This window comes from Canis lupus, chromosome 24, assembly GCF_003254725.2.
Source record: "Canis lupus dingo isolate Sandy chromosome 24, ASM325472v2, whole genome shotgun sequence".
Taxonomy (NCBI): Eukaryota; Metazoa; Chordata; class Mammalia; order Carnivora; family Canidae; genus Canis; species Canis lupus.
In genome coordinates, this window is record NC_064266.1 from 25309327 (window position 1) to 25327141 (window position 17815).

Below are 17815 nucleotides of genomic sequence, written 5' to 3' on the forward strand. Positions count from 1 at the left end.
AAAAACAGCTCAGACTCCCAAGGAGGGTGGGGTGATAAGTGTCCTAGTGTCCTGGGGGGTAGGGCAGGGGCCTCAGAGCAGAGCTGCTGGCAAGGTTGACTGCAGGTCTTAGAGGATAAATAAGATAACGAGGATGTAGCAGATTCTAGCATAGAATGGATGAGGAGGGGGGCGCCTGATGGCTCAGTTGTAGAGTGTGCGACCTTTGATCTTGGATTTGTATTTGAGCCCCACATTGGGGATAGAGCTAACTTAAAAATAAAATTAAAAAAAAAAAAAAAAAAAGCAAGAATGGGGGAGGAGTGAATGTTGCCTGACAGGTTGCTTGCAGGATATTGTTGCAGTAATGGTGGAAATGGATTTTGAGAACAGCATGCCATTTGGGTCCCCTGTTCAGGAGCTGGAGGAAGTAGGGTTGCCTCCCTGGAGGCCTGGAGCTGGTGGTCTCCAGGCTGGGAACCTAAGGGCGTCTTCCTTTCTCAGTTTGGGAGGAAGAAGGGACACACCCACACTCAGAGCCCCAGGCAGGGACTGCCCTGCTACTAGATCCTCAAAGAGCACAGGTGCCTCTCTGTGCCTAAGTTTCCTCATTGTACTCTGAGGAGGTGGAAGTTGTGTGGTGGGTCTCATGGTACCGGGTGGGAGTTCCGTATGGAGGAAAAAGGAAAATGGGAGCTGCTCTGAGGGACCTGGAGTGCAATGGGAGTCCAAAAAGCCTTCCTCAGTTCCCTTTGGGGGCCCTCAGAACCTGGTTTAGAAATTACCAGCATTAGTATCTCCTAGGACCCTGGGATTTGTTTTTGTTTTTTAAAGATTTTATTTTTTTATTCATGAGAGACACACAGAGAGAAAGAGGCAGAGACACAGGCAGAGGGAGAAGCAGGCTCGGTGAAAGGAGCCCAACGTGGGACTCCATCCTAGGTCCCCAGGATCGCACCCTGGGCTGAAGGTGACACTAAACTGCTGAGCCACCCAGGCTGCCCAGAACCCTGGGATTTGGAGGCTCCACCTCATTTCCAATCCCAGCAACCAGCTGAGTGACCTGGGAGAGATAGCCTCACCTCTCTGGGCTTTACTTTGAGGCTATAGTGAGAGCCAAGTTGGAAAAGTCCTGGGTGACTGGGGAACCTATGTCAAGGGTTGCGGTGTTTCTAGTGAGAGGGCCAGAGTGTCTAGGACCTCACGAGGAGAAAGGCCTGAGGAAGGGCATTGGGCAGCAGTGGTCACAGACGGGGGTGGGGGCCACCTTTTTCTCCCATGCACTAGGATTCTGATCCAGGAGGCACCAGGCCTCTGCCCCCATGGCCAGCACAGCCAGCAGCTGCCACCTGACTCGCTCAGGAAATTGTCAAACTCTGCTTGAGGACCCCAGGAGTAGGCGCCTGTCTAGGTCCTGACTGAGGAACTGGCTTGGCTCTGATAGCCAGGCCCAGCTAGGTGGCACCAAACTCCAGCCATGGGCAGTGTGAAGTAGTAGCTACAAGCACTGGCTCTGGAATGAAAAAGGCTGAGCTCAGACCCTGACTTTTCCACTTACTGGCTGTGCAACCTTGGATTGCACACTTTCTCTGAGCTTCATGTTTTTCCTCTTTGAAACAGGAATGGTAGGCCTGGTAAAGAGGTGGTGAGCCAAAACAGTTAAAGTGCTTCATGCGAGGTCCGCTCATGGCCACCCGCAGCCAGGGGAGATGCCCTGGAGTTTGTGAAGTGTCCCAACCCACGGTTTCCCACCCTAGAGAAGCAGCTGACCTGCACTCCGGGTCCTTCTGGAGGGCAATTGCTTAACCTTTTCTCCAGCCCCTTTGGCCTGAACATGTCAGGACAGAACCCTCTCACACCCTTGCCCCCCAGCTGGGGCACAAACAGTGCTTCTGAGGAGCAGGAGCAGCTGTCTTCCTGGAGTGGGGAGGAGTTGCCAACAAGCAAGACCCTCTCAGGCAGCTGTTCCTGGCACATGAAGGAGATTGGCCATCTGCACTCCGGATAGGGCTCTCCCACCATCTGTGATCTGGTGCCAAGAACCCGAAACCAGACCTGGCCTGCCAACCAGAAGGGGCTTTCTCTGCTTTCACTCGGCCAGACCTGAGATACCACCAGGTGAAATTAAGGTGGCTGCCTTAATTTCAAGGTTCCCAAGGGTCTCCTGTCTTCCCAAGGGGGAGGCGCTTACAGATAGCCTTCCTGGGAGCAGGAGGAGAGGGGCTAGAGGTCCAGGAAAACTAGGAGGTCTGAGGACAGCCGCTCCAGCAGTCACAAAGATAGGTGCCACAGGCCACATTAGCTGGCAGGCAGGTACCTGTACAGTGTTTTTTTGAAACTTTGAATGAGCTAATCCATTTTCAAAAGATGAAGGTTTTATTTTTCTAAGTCCAGATTTCTGACTTCTGTCACCCAGGTCCCCACATGGCAGCTGTGGATTAGAGGGGTTAGATAACCAGTCTCCTGGTGGACCCCCCCCCCATTCAAGGTCAGTCTGCTTAGTTTACAGCTGGGGAAACGAAGGCCCAGAAAGGATCAGGCCTGATGCAATGTACACTACCCACCAGGTCCAGTGTTGAGTTTAAAACCTGGCACCCTGGCCTCACAGAACAGAGCTTTTCTACACTGCCACTTCTCAGAGTGAAAAGCCTGTTCCCTCATCTATAAAACATCAGTGATAATTACCTCCCCTCCCAGGCCTAAGTCTGGAATAAAGTAGCACCTGGCCAGGACTCACTCAGTAATGATTCTTTTAAATCTGTACTTGTGATACACCTTGCCTGGAAAATGTGGCTGGAATCACTGCTTACTTTCTTTCTAGCCCAGCTTTTAGGAATGGTTATTTTCAAACAGTTTCTGATACCCGTTCCTTAGGGTTTTTTGAGCTCTCATTCCCACAGCCTCATTGCCCAATCTCAGGCAGAGTTGATCAAGGCTTTACCTCCCGCCAGACTGTGTTCCTACAGTGTGTGCGTGTGCTTTGGTGCTGACCTAAAAGGAACTCAAAGCCCCGACCCTGGGCATTAGATTCCAAATCAGAGTCCGGAGTAACTCCTAACCTGTCAAGTAGGGAATGGTTCATTTATTCAATAATAATGTATTGGCCTGGTGCTGGGAAAGCACTGTGATTATACAAGATATTTAGGGTCTCCACCTTCAGGAACCTGTATTAGATATTCAGGATCCTTTTCTGGTAGGAGAGAAAAGGCAAGTAAACCAGTAAGTTTATTAATGTATGAATGAGACAGGGCCCTCAGAGTAGCAGCTTTGGACAGGGTGGTCAAAGAGGTCCTCACTGTGACCTAGCTCCTGAGCAGAGACAGATCAGGATGGGAAGAAGTAGAAACACAAAGATGAGGTGGAGATCATTTCACACCAGGAACAGCAGGTTCAGCAGCCCCAAGGTGGGTCTGTCTGGAATGTGCTTTCATGGGGGAGGTGGATGGGAGGGGGGGTTCCCAGGCTTCTGGAGTGTGTACTGAGTGCACGAAGTCCCCTCTCTCTGAGAACAAGGCCACTGTGGAGGAGGAAAGGATTCAGGTTCATTCTGGACACACTCAGCTTGAGATGGCCTTGGCACTTCACAGGGAGCTGCCTGCTGCCCTGGCTATTAAGATAGGAGGTGATCCGCCTGCCCTGCTGCTTTCAGGTCTGGAGCTGTAAAACCCTCCAACTGCAGGCCAGCTGGGAGGGACCTTATGAGGGGTGGTGCAGGTAGGGAGAAGAGGCCTCTGTTCCTGTGCTCCATGCGGCCCCAGGGAGCCGAGGACTCCATCTGAGAGGACACGGCCCTGTCCCAGGGCTCCTTGCCTTGGTCCCTGTCTTTCCTTCACCAGCTATGGTACCTAGTCCTACTTTGCCACCCCATGCCCTGCCCACATCAGTCCTCTCATGCCTTGGGGGCTGTTCTGTCCTACTTTGCTCACAGAGAATCCCTTCACATGAAAGCCTCACATTTCCTTGCCACTGACTGGTTGACTGTGGTCCATCCTTCCAGACCCATTCAATCTTAATGTCTTCCTGAAAGGCCCCCAGGCTGTCCCTCAGGAGGTGATCACTCTATCCTTGGTCCAGAAACCATGCTAACATTGGTTGCAGGGGCCCAGCCCACGAGTATAAAACGTCATATCTGTCATCTCTTTGGCTCCTCCTGAGGGCATATTGGGTATCTCACCCCATTTTCTGGGTGAAATAATTGATGTTCCCAAGGCTGCTGCCTCCACATGACCCTCACCCAGTTTGTCAGTGGGTGGGGGGCACAGGGTGGTAGTCAGCCTTCAGGCAGCCTGAGTTTAAGCCACAGCCCCAATACTGCCCTGCTGGGAGGTGAGCTAGGGCATCCTTCCACCCCTCTGAGCCTCATCTATAGATGGGGCAATGGCAGACCTTCCTCAGATGTACCCATTTTGAGGATTCAGGTGGCTAGAGTACAGTCCATTCTCCTTATTCACAGGAGTTATGTTCATGACATCTGACAAATACTGAATTAACAAATGAATACTGAACCATTGCTCCTAGGGGAAATAGAGGCCCTGCAAGACTCCGGTCAAAACATTTCCACCAACCAATCAATACATAACCTTGTTTTATGTATCTTTCTGTTTAAAGATACCTTATTTAATATACCGATGACTTATTAACATTGAATTGGCCAGTAGCGCTATAACTCAACGCCTGAACAAGGCTTATCAGACACGTATTTTCTCCATAGGCACATCACAGCCTTCTTGCACTCAGCAACACTAGACAGCACTAAAGCACTATAGAGAAATCACCAAGAAAAAGAACAAAAATGTGAAAAACATAACCCTAAATAGACCAGGGAAAGCAATTTACAAGCACTTGTTTACAGTATGAGAGCTGAAATAAGAAGGCAGAGTGTCCTCTTGTTAGACCATAGCTAGGAAACTGTGCATTGGGTGACTCAACTTCTCCTCTCTGTGTGTCTGGCAGTGACCACAAAAACCCCATGAGTGTTGGTTTGGGGATTGCAAGTAAATATTATGAAGTAGGTAAATTTACAAATACAGAGTCACGAATAATGAGGATTGATGTATATGAACTGTTTGCTCTGGCCTGGCCCAGTCTGTGCTTGGGAAGATCCACTGTTAGCATTGGAATGTTATGAACAGGAGTGCATCCTGGTTTCTGGACAAGACTCCAAGGGGGGGTGGGGATCCTTGAACTTTGTTGCTCTGTCTTCCCCATTGTGCTGCCTTTGTGACCTCTTGACTCCTATGGGGTCCAAGGCAAGTGTGGATTCTGGAGGCTTGAATGCTCGCAACCAAAAGGTTTGTTTCAAGTCCACTGGGTGGGTTGTGGCCCAGGTTGTGGTTGAGAGGTTTCAAACCAAGTAGTGACATGGTTGGATTTCTCAAATGGCTGGTCAAGGTTGAGGAAGGATCGGGAAGGCAGGACAGGAGAGGGGGGCAGGGAGGAAGCAGTATGGATGGTCTAGGGGAGGCTGGCTCTAGGTCAAGGGAACAGGGAATGGATGGGAGAGGCAGTTAGGAAGCACCTGGTTGTGGGTAGTAGTGGAGGATTCCCAGGAGGATGTTGGGGTACAAGCTGCTGCCAGGCCCTCTCCCTGGATTTTAAAATTAAAGTTTGACCTTGCTACGTCTTAACACATAGACGTGTCCGGACTGACACGTTGGGAAGGTGGGGGTCACATGGACTATCAACAGGAACGTGGCTCTGAGAAGACAGTCTGGCCCTGATCCTGACCTAGCTGCTTGGAATTCCCTCCCAACTTTCCCCTTTTGGGGGATGAACGGGGGAAGGAGGGAGGAATTCGAGGCTGGCTAAGTGGAAGTCTTGAGTTCTCTTTTTCCCATAGTACACAAATGAGTTGCCCCATTTAGCTGTGTGGTTTGACAGGTTGCTCAGTGGGTGAGAGAGGGAATGGGATCTTATTGGCCTGTTATCTGACAAGCCATTTCTAAAGCCTGGCGGGGCCAGCAAAGGGAGTTAAGGCAGCTCTGGCTCTGAGGCCAGATCTATCTGTTCACAGGGGACTTACATGGGTCCCATGGCCTCTTCTGTGAAGCCTGTTGCCGTGGCTTCCACACTATCTGTGTTCCCCAGCGTCCCTTCTCTTCAGAAGTTTAGGCCTCTTCCTCAGCTCCCCCACCAAGCAAGGGCCCATGGTTGCCAGAAGCGTGAGGGCCATGCTGGGCCTCCAAGGCACTTGCAGGGGGCTACCTTCCTAGGGTTGCTGCATCCATATCTCTTAGGAGATGGAGTCACAGCCATTCTGCTGAGTGTCTAAAGGTCTCTTTGGTCATCTTATTACACATTTGATGTGTAATAAGAGAGAAATTCATTCTGACCCGATAGAGTTTTCTGGATAAGATCTTGAAGCAGAAGGCAGAAATGAGACAATGGGAACTTCTACTGAGAAGAAGCAAAGACTTGTGCACTGTGGGGCAGGGAGGCTGGGCTGGATGTCTGGGGCCGGGGGCAGACTGCACGGAGGAGGCATTGCACAACTGGCTCCTGTCTAAGCCTGGGCTTGACTGACTGGCATGGCCGAGGTGGGGGCAGGGAAGCATGCAGCCCCTGGGGGCCGTGGCTCACTGTGCACATACTGCTGTGGCTCAGCTGGAGGAGGTGGTCATGCTGAGGGATGTTCCCCTCTCTAGCTTCCTGGGCAAATTTGAAAGTTTTCCAAAGTGAATGGATGAAAAAGTTGGACCCACATGCTATATTATTATAAATTGTGGCACACAGACCGTCTCCCCAGGGCAGGGAGGGCTACAGTCCCATCCTGGAGGATGCGGTGCTGGCCAGGTCCAACATCTTGGGTCTCTGGGGCACTTCCCCCCTTCTAAAGTTCAATTGGCAAATGATAATTGTGTATCCTCCGGGCTGGGTCCTGGGCTGGTGACATGTCAGGGGCACGACTACAGCCCTGAGCGCTCCAGCTGATCCACAAAGGAGAGGGGTAGGTGTCCAGGCCAGCAAGAGCTGGGGGTGAAGGGCATGGCTGAAAGACCTGGAAAGGGATTCTGGTAGAACAAGTGCACGTGCAAAGGCTTGGGTGCATGCAGAGCGTGGGGTGTTTGGAAAAGGGTACATTTGGCTCTCTGAGGCCGGAAGGGCTGTGCTAAGGGGGTGGGAGGACAGGAGATGAAGCTGCAGAGTTGGGGGGTTGGTGGGAACCAGGCTTTAGAAAGGGCTCCCAATCCGGGAGGAGACAAGAAGCTTACATACTCCAGTGTTGGGAGCCTTCACTAACGCTAAATAATCTTGACTTGGGGTAACTGAAGGGTTTTTATAGCAGTGATGAGGTTCATCTTCTCATTCAACTAATATTACTGAGAGCTTTCTATAAAGCTTGAGGTATTACCCTGGGCCTGGGATATGACCTGCTGTGCCAAGACAGACAGAGTTCCCCAACAGCCCTGAGCCTATAACCATCAACAAGTAAATGCCTTATGGAGCAGATGACAAATGTGACAGGTGCTCTGATGGAGATGCTGGCTGACCTGAGAGTAGGGGGCAGTCAGGAGACCTCTCTGAAGAAGGGACATAGGAAATGTGGAGAGTGGTAACTTTCCAGGTTAGAGGGAGCAGCATGTGTAAAAGCCCCCACGGTGGGAAGAAGGGCAGTGGGAGTAAGGAACACAGAATGGCTGGAATGTGATGTGGGAAGGGGCAGGCACAGCTGTGGGCCTGTTTTTCATCTCCCTGCCCTGGTGAAAGACAGTGTTTAGAGCTGAGGGATGCCTGCCCCTGAGGCCTTGAAAATCCCCCCTGTTAATCACACCACTTATCTGGCTATGACTTGTGCCCTAGGAGACATAGAAAATCCAAGATAAGTTCACCTTTCCTCTTATCACATCTTGCCATCTGGCCTGGCCCTTGCTAGTTCACTTTCCCTCTGAGTTTGTGTCAGCAGGACTCTGGACCTAAACAACCCTGAGCAAGAGGTTAGGGGGTCAGTCCTCTGTCCAGGCTCCTGACTGTGGACACCCCACTGTCTCCTGGCGGGGATGCCTCTTCCACACAAGTCCCTGCATACACTAACTCCTCCAGGCCACTGAGAGCACCACCCCACAGATAGGGACAAGGACCCTGACTGGGCTCACACAGCCTCAGCCAGGCTTAGAACCCAGTTCTTGCTCTGCTGGGCACTGCTGGCCATTGGCTTCAGCAAGCTACTCTTATGTCCAGCTCTTGCAGGAAAACTTCCCTAGGGTTGGTCAGAGAACCAGCCCAGCCTCTCCAGTGACCAGTGACCCAGGGGTGGTTCACCACCTCCCTGCAGCCCCACTCCAGGTCTAGCTCACTCTGTACCAAAAACTAGTAGGAGCCATGCCAGCCCTGGGTCTGAGCCTTACCCTTGTGCTATAGCCTAAGTAATCCTTCCCTGTGGCCACCAGATTAGTACAGGACAGAGCTGGGATCTAAACTCGGGCTTATCTGGTTCCCTGCTGCCTTCTGAATTCTGAATCCTTACCATCAAAAGAATAATTCTCAAAATGGTAGAATTTCAGGCAGTGGAGAGAAAGGATTCCGAGCAAAAATTCCCCTTTCAGTTGATGATGGGGGAGGCTCCAGAGCTGTCCTTGAATGAGAACAAATGAGAAAATGCTTTGAGTTTGTCAAGGGCCACATGAAATATGGTGTGCTGTTACCTGGGTTAGAACTCCTCCCCACCCACTGAATAGATGAGGGTACTGAAGAGTCCAGAGTGGCCCAGAGACTTGAGTAATTGCCAGGGCCTAGAAGCCAGGCATCTGCCTTTAGTGTAGGCCACCTCCAGCAGTCTGATCTCAGCTTGGGCATGCTTAGTGTGTGTCTGTCTCGAGGGATCCCTGAAGTTTTCTCAAGGCCTCAGCAGGACTGGGAAATTCTGAACAGAGTGGGAATTGAGTGCTCCTGGCTCTGAGCTCCCAGAGCCCTTTGTCACCTCCACACTCAGATGTGAGGCACGGCTCCCAGCCCTTGGGCTCTTGCACTGTGGCATCTCTTACCATTCAAGCACTCATTTTACAACCATTTCTCTGCTGATGAGGCTTCTAGCTTTCCTGGAGTCTATACAGGGTCTGGCCTAAAACATGTCTGTTGGATGAACCAACAGATGGAAGGGTTTTTTAAATGAAATGTTTTATTTCTAGGTAATTGTAATTTACATACAGTTGTAAGAAACAATACAGATACAGAGGGATCTATCAATTCTTTATCCAGTTTGGTAAATTACCAGAATATTATCATAGATACTAGCCCTTCTTAGACTCTACCATTTCTCCATTTACTCACTTTGTGTCTTCTGCTGTGCAGCTTCATCATGCGCAGGTTCATGTGTCCACCACACACAGAGGATCCTTCTTGTCAGCCTTTTGTAGCCACACTCCTGTCCCTCCTGGCTTCCGCATCACCCTCTCCCTATCGTCTCCGCACCAACCACTAATTTGCTCCCCATCTCGATAATCAGGCCGTTTCAAGAATATTTTATGAATAGAACCATACAGTATGTACCTTCTTGAGATTGCTTTTTTTTCACTTGGCATTATTCACTTGTGATTCATTCCAAGTTGTTGCTTATGTCAATAGCTAGTTCCTTTTTATTGCTCAGTAGTATTCCACAGTCAGGATGTGTCACAGTTTGTTAAACCAGTCTCTGAAGGGCATCTAGGTTGTTTCTAGTTTTTGCCTAGGACAAATAAAGCTGCCATGAGCACTCATATATGTGTTCCTTTGTGAACATGTTACCATTTCTGTGGGATAAATGCCCAAGAGTGCAGTTGCTGGATTATATGATAATTGCATATTTAGTTTTAAAGGAAACTGCCAAGGAGCACCTAACTGGTTCAGTTGGTAGAGCGTGTGTGACTCTTGATCTCCAGGTTGTGAGCTTGAGCACCCACGTTGGATGTAGAGATTACTTAAAACTTTCAAAAAAATAAAAGAAACTGCAAGCTGTTTCCCACAGTGGTGGTACCATTTTGCATTCCCAGCAGCAATGTAGGAGTGATTCTGTTTCCCTACCTCCTCACCCACACTTAGTGTTGTCATCATTTTGTTTGTAATTTTGCCCTTCAGATAGGGTTGTGTAGCAATAGCTCAGTGGCAGATGGATTCTTCTGTCCCTGGCCAGCAACCTCAGCAGCACTGGGCCTGGTTTTGTGGGTTATCACCATCCCCGTGATTGGTAGCCCCTTGAAGGCAGACCTTAAAGTCACTCATCTGGCTCCCATTCCCAGCCTGGGTAGAGTCTTGTTTTAGTCCTCATGGGGGCAGAAAGGGCAACTGGAGTTAAGATGCTGAGAAAAACGGTCAGATCTGACCCAGCCCCTCATAGCAAGTAGCTTCTGCTGTTTGAACAGCACCTTCTGTTTCAGGCCAAAAGTTGAGCATTTAAGCCAGCTGTGGCCCTTCAGTGTTCTGTGCCCCTGCTGTGGGCCAGCCCCAGGCCAGGCTGGATTGAGATTCAGAGATGACCCCAACTCCCACTCGTGGTAGACCCTGGTTCCCCAAATCATGCTGGAGAATGGGGAATCAGACCAGGTACGGTGGAGTCTTGAGGGAGGCAGACTGGTGTAGGGGGTTTTCACATAATGGGGGAGCGGGGGGGTGGATAGCAAGATGAGGGTAGGGTTAGCTGGACCCTGAAGGAGGTATCTTTGACCAGACAGGGAGGGGGTGTCCAAGTAGAGGGCAGGTAGAGGTAGGGAGTAGTAGGTCTCTCAGTGAGCTTGGGGAAGCAAGATTAATATTCCTTAGCATTCTTGCCCTCTATTCTACTGGCACTGCCTCCCCTGGCACTAGGTCAGGCTTCTGTGGCACCATGAACTTTATCATCTAGCCCATGCCCCAGCTAGAAAATACCTTTGTGTGGGGCTATGAGGCAGAGGATATCTTTGGTCCATGTTGGCATCCCCAGCTAGACTTGGCCTTAGCCTGGTAGGAGGGTGGGCAGGGCCTGTGTCTGTCTGTCTTGGTCATTGCTATGTCAGACCCCCATTCTTCTCCAAAAATCCTCCTTGAGGGAACAGCTGGGGTGAGAGCTAGGGCTAGTCAGGTGGGGCCTCAAACTTGGAAGAGGTTCAAGAAGGTTGAGTGAGACCTTACCTTCTTCCTGCCCTCCTCTCCCCTATCTGCAGGTTCATCATGCCTAGTGGCGTATAAGAAGACCCCACCACCGGTCCCTCCACGTACCACGTCAAAGCCCTTCATCTCTGTCACAGTCCAGAGCAGTACCGAGTCTGCCCAGGACACCTACCTGGACAGCCAAGACCACAAGAGTGAGGTGACAAGCCAGTCGGGCCTGAGCAACTCATCGGACAGCCTGGACAGCAGTACCCGACCGCCCAGTGTGACACGGGGCGGAGTCACCCCAGCCCCTGAGGCCCCTGAGCCACCCCCAAAACATGCAGCTCTGAAGAGTGAACAAGGGACGCTGACCAGCTCTGAATCCCACCCTGAGGCCATCCCCAAAAGGAAACTGTCATCTATAGGAATACAAGTAGGGGTCCCTTTCACACTGTTGTGTCCTCAGCCCACTCCGTGCACCAGTCTGCGTGTAATTACATCTGGCGGAGGCCCACTAGGTCTCCGGGGCAAAGTGGTTTGTCTGTTTTGGGGGGTTGGCCTCAAGTGGCCAAACCAAATTCCACCCATAGTCATGCTGTCCTTACATCTGTCCACATGCATTGCAGCCTGCAGCTGTGGGCACGTGTCCCCGCTCCTCCAATGGGTTGTCCCAGTGAATGTAGTTACACTCAGCCAGCCATCTCCTGTCCACTGTTCGCCTGTCCACTGTTTGTCTGTCCACTCCACCCTTTGCCCTGCCAGCCGACGCGTGGGAGGTGGGACTGGCCTAACAGTTCTTTAATCCAAGGTCAGCTCAGGTGCGGAGGCCACAGCCCCGCTTGGCGGCGGGAGCAGCATGGAGCCTAGACGCCGATGGGCCTGGGGCCCGGGACCCAGGGCCCTTGAGCCACGGGGGTTGCTTGAGGGGAACTTAACCAGAGCCTTCTCAGGCCTGGGGGACAGGTAGGTGGCTCAAGGCACCAGGCCCATGTCAAATTGAGAAGTGTGATGCCAGTCCCGATGCCTCCCTCCATGGGAAAGGATCCAGGCAGATATTTCCCCAGGACCAAGAGGCCAAAGCCAGCAGACCCTCCTGGAAGCCACACTCACTGCACACCCATGGCCATGGTACACAGCGGGACAGGGCACACCAACTTCCCCTCCGCTGCTGAACCGCAGCACCTTCTGCATGCACCAGACAGCAGTAATCTGTCTTCTGGCTGCTGAGCTAGGGCAGCTTGAGCCCCGCCTCACAGGAGTCAGAGTTGCTCTTAATCCAGAGTGAGAAGACACCCCCTGCTGGACCTCCAGACTAAAGTGGAGCACTCAGGGCAGGGAGGAAGAGAGGGCAGCTACAGTGAGCCTTGAGCTTGGGGAAGGCGGAGCCCTCAGGGAGGTCAAGGTGGATGTGCACCAGCCACCCCTGGGCGACGGATGTGGCCAGGTGGGTGGCAGAGCGTTAGACTGCCAGAGGAACTTAAGACACGAGGAAGACTGAATGGCTCTGACCTGGCCATTGAAGGCTCACAGCCAATTTCTTGCACTTGCCTGAATTGTCTGAAAAGAGGCAATGCAGGGCTTCAGTTTCCCCACAAACACAGGAACAGAGTTGTCCAGGAGACTCATGTTCTCTGGGCTCCTTCTATGGGGTCTAGCCTCTGCCCTGTGCGGCTAGCTGCTCCAGGAGGTATTCTTAGGGACACAAAGTAGTCTAGTCTCTCGGTCTTGACCACCCAAGGTCGTTGCTTGGGCAGCCCCACCCTCTCCTTGGCCAAACCAGAGGTTCCCATCTTTCCAAAAGGTCTGAGCTCAGCTCACCATTGGTTCCTTTTATCCAGAAATTCACATGGGGAGGAGGATCCTAGCTCTTGGGTCCATCCTGGGCTTCCCCTTCCCGGGATTCACCCCCACCCTCGTGCCAAGCTCTTGTCACAGCTCTTTGAGATCCATGATGCAGCACTCCCTGAGTGAATGAGCTTGCTGCAGGAGAAACATACCTGCATCTCCATGGTGAGGAGCCCAGTGCTCAGCCCCCGCCCCAGAGAGCCTCACAACGCCCTGCCTTGTCTGTGAAGACAGGAGTCCCCGATTTCCCAGCATACCCTGACAACCCTCATCCCACCCCTTGGTACCTCAAGCCCTAGGTCAAGCATGGGTTCTCCCTCATTCATGAACAATGATGGAAGGGCTGGCCTGGCTGCTCCATGGCTATGCATCTTTTCCCAGAGAAGAAAGGCAGACTCGGGGCATCACTGCTGCTGTGTTTCCTTCTACTTCACAGGAGTGTAGAAAAAGTGCTAGCTTTGTACTTGGCCCTGGTCCTGGTCCTTCCTAGTGCTCCCCAGGCCCACCCACTGCTGAAGGTAACCTCAGCCATGCAGGCCCAGGGACAGCAGCTCAGAGTGTCCTGGGACCTTACTGGTGATCGCCTCGGGGGCAGTTTTCAAATCCAGAACTACCATCCTGGGTCTGGCCCTGTTACAGGCGCCTCCAGCCTGCCCTTCAGCTTCAGGGTTGGGGGAGCGATCTTTGCCTCAAGACAGCCCCCAGCTTTGACTACACCAGATAACGGCTGTGGCTTTGTGTGTGTGTGTGTGTTTTCTTTCTCTCTCGTCGTCCTTCTTTTTTTTTCTTCTCTCTGATGCGTGTAAAGGAGAGGACTAGAAGGAACGGTTCCCACCTCTCGGAGGACAACGGACCCAAAGCAATCGATGTGATGGCACCCTCCTCAGAGTAGGGAAAGCCAGTCATCTCCACCCCATCCCACCTCCCGCCCACCTGCCCGCCCGCCTCCGCGCGAATGAGCAGTGCCCGGCTTCACTGGGTCCGGCCTCGGGCCCACGTGCAGTGTCCGCATGCCTCGTGTCTGTGTCCTGCGTCGTCCCACTAATGTGAATTTCAGCAGCAAGTGTGGTGTTTGTTTTTTATTTTTGTCTTTGTCTCCGTGCTGTTGCTGTCGTTGTCCTTCAATAAGGTTGACTGCATTCAGCCAGTGCCAAAAGAGGAGCCCAGTCCCGCTACCAAATTCCAGTCCATCGGGGTTCAGGTAGAGGACGACTGGCGGTAAGTCACACAGAGGTGGTGGCTGCTTCTCCCCCTCCTCTCCCTCCCTCTGCTCTCACCTCTCCTGCGCCTTCTCCTCCCGCTCTCCCTAACCCACTTCTCCTTGCTGGATTTCTAATAACCAAGCTGGGTTTGGGGTTCGGGCAATGGCCCAGGCATGGGAGGCTGGGCAGGCAGGCGGGCGGGCCAGCTGAGCACTTGCTCTGTGAGATTAATCAGCCCTCGGGGGGAGGGGGGGGACGAGGCCAGCAGAGACATGGCCCAGCACCCCGATGTTGGTGGTCTTCCTGGCCCCACTGCAGTAAACAGGCAACCTTATGACCTTGTCCGTGTGTGTGTGTGTGTGTGCGCGCGTGCGCGCGTGTGGGCACGGGTGGGTGGGGCAGGGGCTGAGCAGAGAATGAGATGGGGGCTGTGGGACCCGCTTCAGGCGCATGGTGAGCAGACGATGCATCTGTTTCTCTGTCTCCCGTGTGTCCGGGTCGGGGTGGCCTCTGGTCTCTAGCCCTCCTGGTGACTCTCACCTCTTCCTGTCCCCGTCCCCACTTCACCCTCCCCACCCCCCAGAAGCAGCGCCCCCTCTCACAGCATGTCCTCCCGACGGGACACCGACTCAGATACCCAGGATGCCAATGACTCGAGCTGTAAGTCATCTGAGAGGAGCCTCCCGGACTGTACCCCACACCCCAACTCCATCAGCATCGATGCTGGCCCTCGGCAGGCCCCCAAGATTGCCCAGATCAAGCGCAACCTCTCCTATGGAGACAACAGCGACCCTGCCCTAGAGGCATCCTCGCTGCCCCCGCCTGACCCCTGGCTTGAGACCACCTCCAGCTCCCCGGCAGAGCCAGCGCAGCCAGGGGCCTGCCGCCGGGATGGCTACTGGTTCCTAAAGCTCCTTCAGGCAGAAACGGAGCGGCTGGAGGGCTGGTGCTGCCAGATGGACAAGGAGACCAAAGAGAACAACCTCTCTGAAGAAGGTGAGTGCCGCAGGGATGGCCTCCGGGCTGGGGAGAAGGGCGTGCGGCTCGTTCTCCAGCCTCAGTGCCTCTGAGTGGGGAAGGCCCCGGGTGCCCTTCTCAAGTCAGCTGTGAGCTCACCTCCTATTTCCATTCATTCCTTCCTTCTGTCTATCCACCTAACTTAACCTTTCTCCAGGAGGGATTTATGGCAGCAGCTGCTGGCTGTATAGGCTGTGGGCTGAATGTCAGCTCTTCCCTTCCTAAGGAAGTGATGACTGTAGTCAGGTGTCCTCCAGCCTCAGTTTCTTCCATGAAACGGAAACATAGATACTCCTGCTAACTGCGTGAGCCTTTGTGAGGACTAGAGGTGGCCATGTGTGTGAGGGCCCAAAGAAGTGGCAGATACAGAGAAAGTTGGTACCATACTTAGCCTTCAACAGCTCCTTATCGAGTGCCTGCTGTATGCCAAGCCCCTGGGCTCTAACCACGGGCCTCAGCAGGATGTGAGGAACTGTGAATGGGGGACACAGAAGCCAGCTACTCCTCCACTTCTCTTTCTATCTATACCATATCTATTTCCCAAAATTTCTCCGAGAAATGATCCCAGAAAGAGCTAAAAATATGCAGGGAACCTACATTCACAGGAGGTTGCTAACAGAAGGTGGCCCCTGGGAAGCTCCAAGCCATGGCCCTGGGAGCCATACCCGGTCCTGATCTGGTACAGCCACAGCTGTCCTCAGGGCCCCCTCCACAGAACAGGCAGAAAGGACAGGTTTCCAGAGTATCCACAAGGGATGGAGCCAGCATCCCGCTGACGCCTGATGGCGTGGGGCTTGAGGAGAGCACCCTTGGATGGGTCCATATCTGTGGACCTCTGGGCCAGTTTCTCAGCTTTGATGTCACACCTGCCACTGTGCAGGGAACTGTCGTGAACCATATACCTAATAACTTTCCACAGTAAGAGTAACAAGTCAGAATGGAGACAAGGTCCGGAGAATGCCTTCCCCGCTCACAGCTCCCGGCAGCTGTGCATTCTGGTATTTGTCTTGCTACTGCTTTTTTTCTTTTAAATGGGATTACTTTTTATTTCCTCCCAAATTAATCATCATCATGTATTGATTTCCTGCTGTAAGAGACAAGCAGTCAGCTCTGTCACATGTGCCTCCTGACGCCACCCTCCGTGGAGCACATCACAGCTTGGGGTTAAATAACCACCAGAGTTCTGGGCACGGTGAGCATTAAATACTGTCCCCTGCAGAGCCTAATACTATACAACGATTCCATTTCCTGTTCTTCCACATTTTATTTTTCCTAGAATGAATGATTGCCTCATCTTTTTTATACCCTTCATTTTCTAGGCTCTTATTATTTTCTCATATGTTTCACCAGATCTGCCAGCCTCCATCTGTGTTATTTCCCAGATAGGCACACACATCAGATACATGTGCTGCCGAGGCATGCACTGCACACACGTCAGACAATCTCATTATTTCATATTTTTCCTGGTGCCCTCTTGTTCTATTCTCATCTGGCTAGGTTGCTCTCTGGGCCTGCTGCCTAGCTGGTATCCAGACGCTTCCCTTTTCATCACCTGGGACTGCCCTTGGCCACTGTCCCATGGCAGACACCCTGCTTTCCAGACCACATGGCCTTCTGCTTTCTTGGCTCTAGTCCCTCGTTTTGCTGGAACACACCTTCGGTTTGAGATAAATTTTTGGAAACTGCATATCTTTATTCACACATCACATGGTTGAGCAGGGTGTAAAACTGAAAATAATAAATTATATATGTCAATATATACTTTTATAGATACATATACACACCTGTATATAGACTCTATATACCTATAAAGTTGAAAATCATTTTCCCTCAGAATTTTTAAGGCTATGTTGTGTTTAGCTTCTGTCACTTGTACTGAAAGGTTTTCTGTGTTCCACTTCTTGGGCCTTTGTGTTTTTTTAATCAGTGGAAGCTGTTAGGCTCTTGACCTCTTTGTGAAATTCCTCAGTGCCGTGCTGTGGAATGGGGCTTTGTTCGTGTGCCAGCCGTGGATAGGCCGTTTCTAGGTGGAGATGCGGGTCTTTTGTTTCTGAGAAATTGCCTTGCGTTAACTTTTAAAAATAATTTCCTCACTTGGATTTGCTGCTGCTTCTCTCTCCAAAATTCATGTCACCTAGATGTGGGACCTGTTAGATGGGGCCTCAGCCTCTGATCTTTTCTTCCTTTATTCTTTCTGGAAGCCTTTTCCTTTTTTTCACACTGTAACAACTTTATTGATATATAATTCACATGCCATGAAATACACTCTTCTACTGTTCGGTGGTATTTAGTATAATCATCAGTGTTGTACAACCATCATCACTACTAATTTCAGTGCTCCAAAAAGAAACCCCAGAACTATTAATAGTCACTCCTCATTCCCTCCTCCTCCTCAGCTCTTAGCAACCACAAATTCTGTCTCGGGGGATTTGCCTATTCTGGTTATACAAATGGAATTATACAATATGTAGTCTTTTGTGTCTGGCTTCTTTCATTTTGCATAATGTTCTTAAGGTTCATCTAAGCTATAGCATCTATGGACACTTTCTTCCCTATTGCTGAATACTCCTCCACTTTATGGGTGTACTTCATCTTATCCATTCATCTATTGATGGACGTTTGGGTTGTTTCCACTTTGGGGCTGGTATCATTAACGTTGCTGTGAACACTGATATGTTTTTGTGTGCATGTATGTTCATTTCTTTGGATACATGCCCAGTTGTAGAAGTGCT

General features: G+C 51.6%; 1 protein-coding gene across 8 annotated transcripts in view; it reads left to right on the plus strand.

Annotated features, from left to right (window-relative positions):
• The window catches only part of DLGAP4 (DLG associated protein 4), a 195258-nt gene that overhangs the window by 148454 nt on the left and 28989 nt on the right, over positions 1-17815 (plus strand). For 3 of the 8 annotated variants that reach the window (XM_025469950.3, XM_025469953.3, XM_025469952.3), the window contains 3 exons: positions 11091-11452; positions 13994-14082; positions 14650-15062. In XM_025469950.3, coding sequence (XP_025325735.1) covers positions 11091-11452; positions 13994-14082; positions 14650-15062 — 864 coding nt within the window. Of the gene's footprint in view, positions 1-9256; positions 9458-10356; positions 10495-11090; positions 11453-13672; positions 13753-13993; positions 14083-14649; positions 15063-16177; positions 16276-17815 lie in introns of those variants that run through there. The other 5 variants (XR_003145099.3, XM_049100688.1, XM_049100689.1 and 2 more) reach the window with 5 other exon arrangements.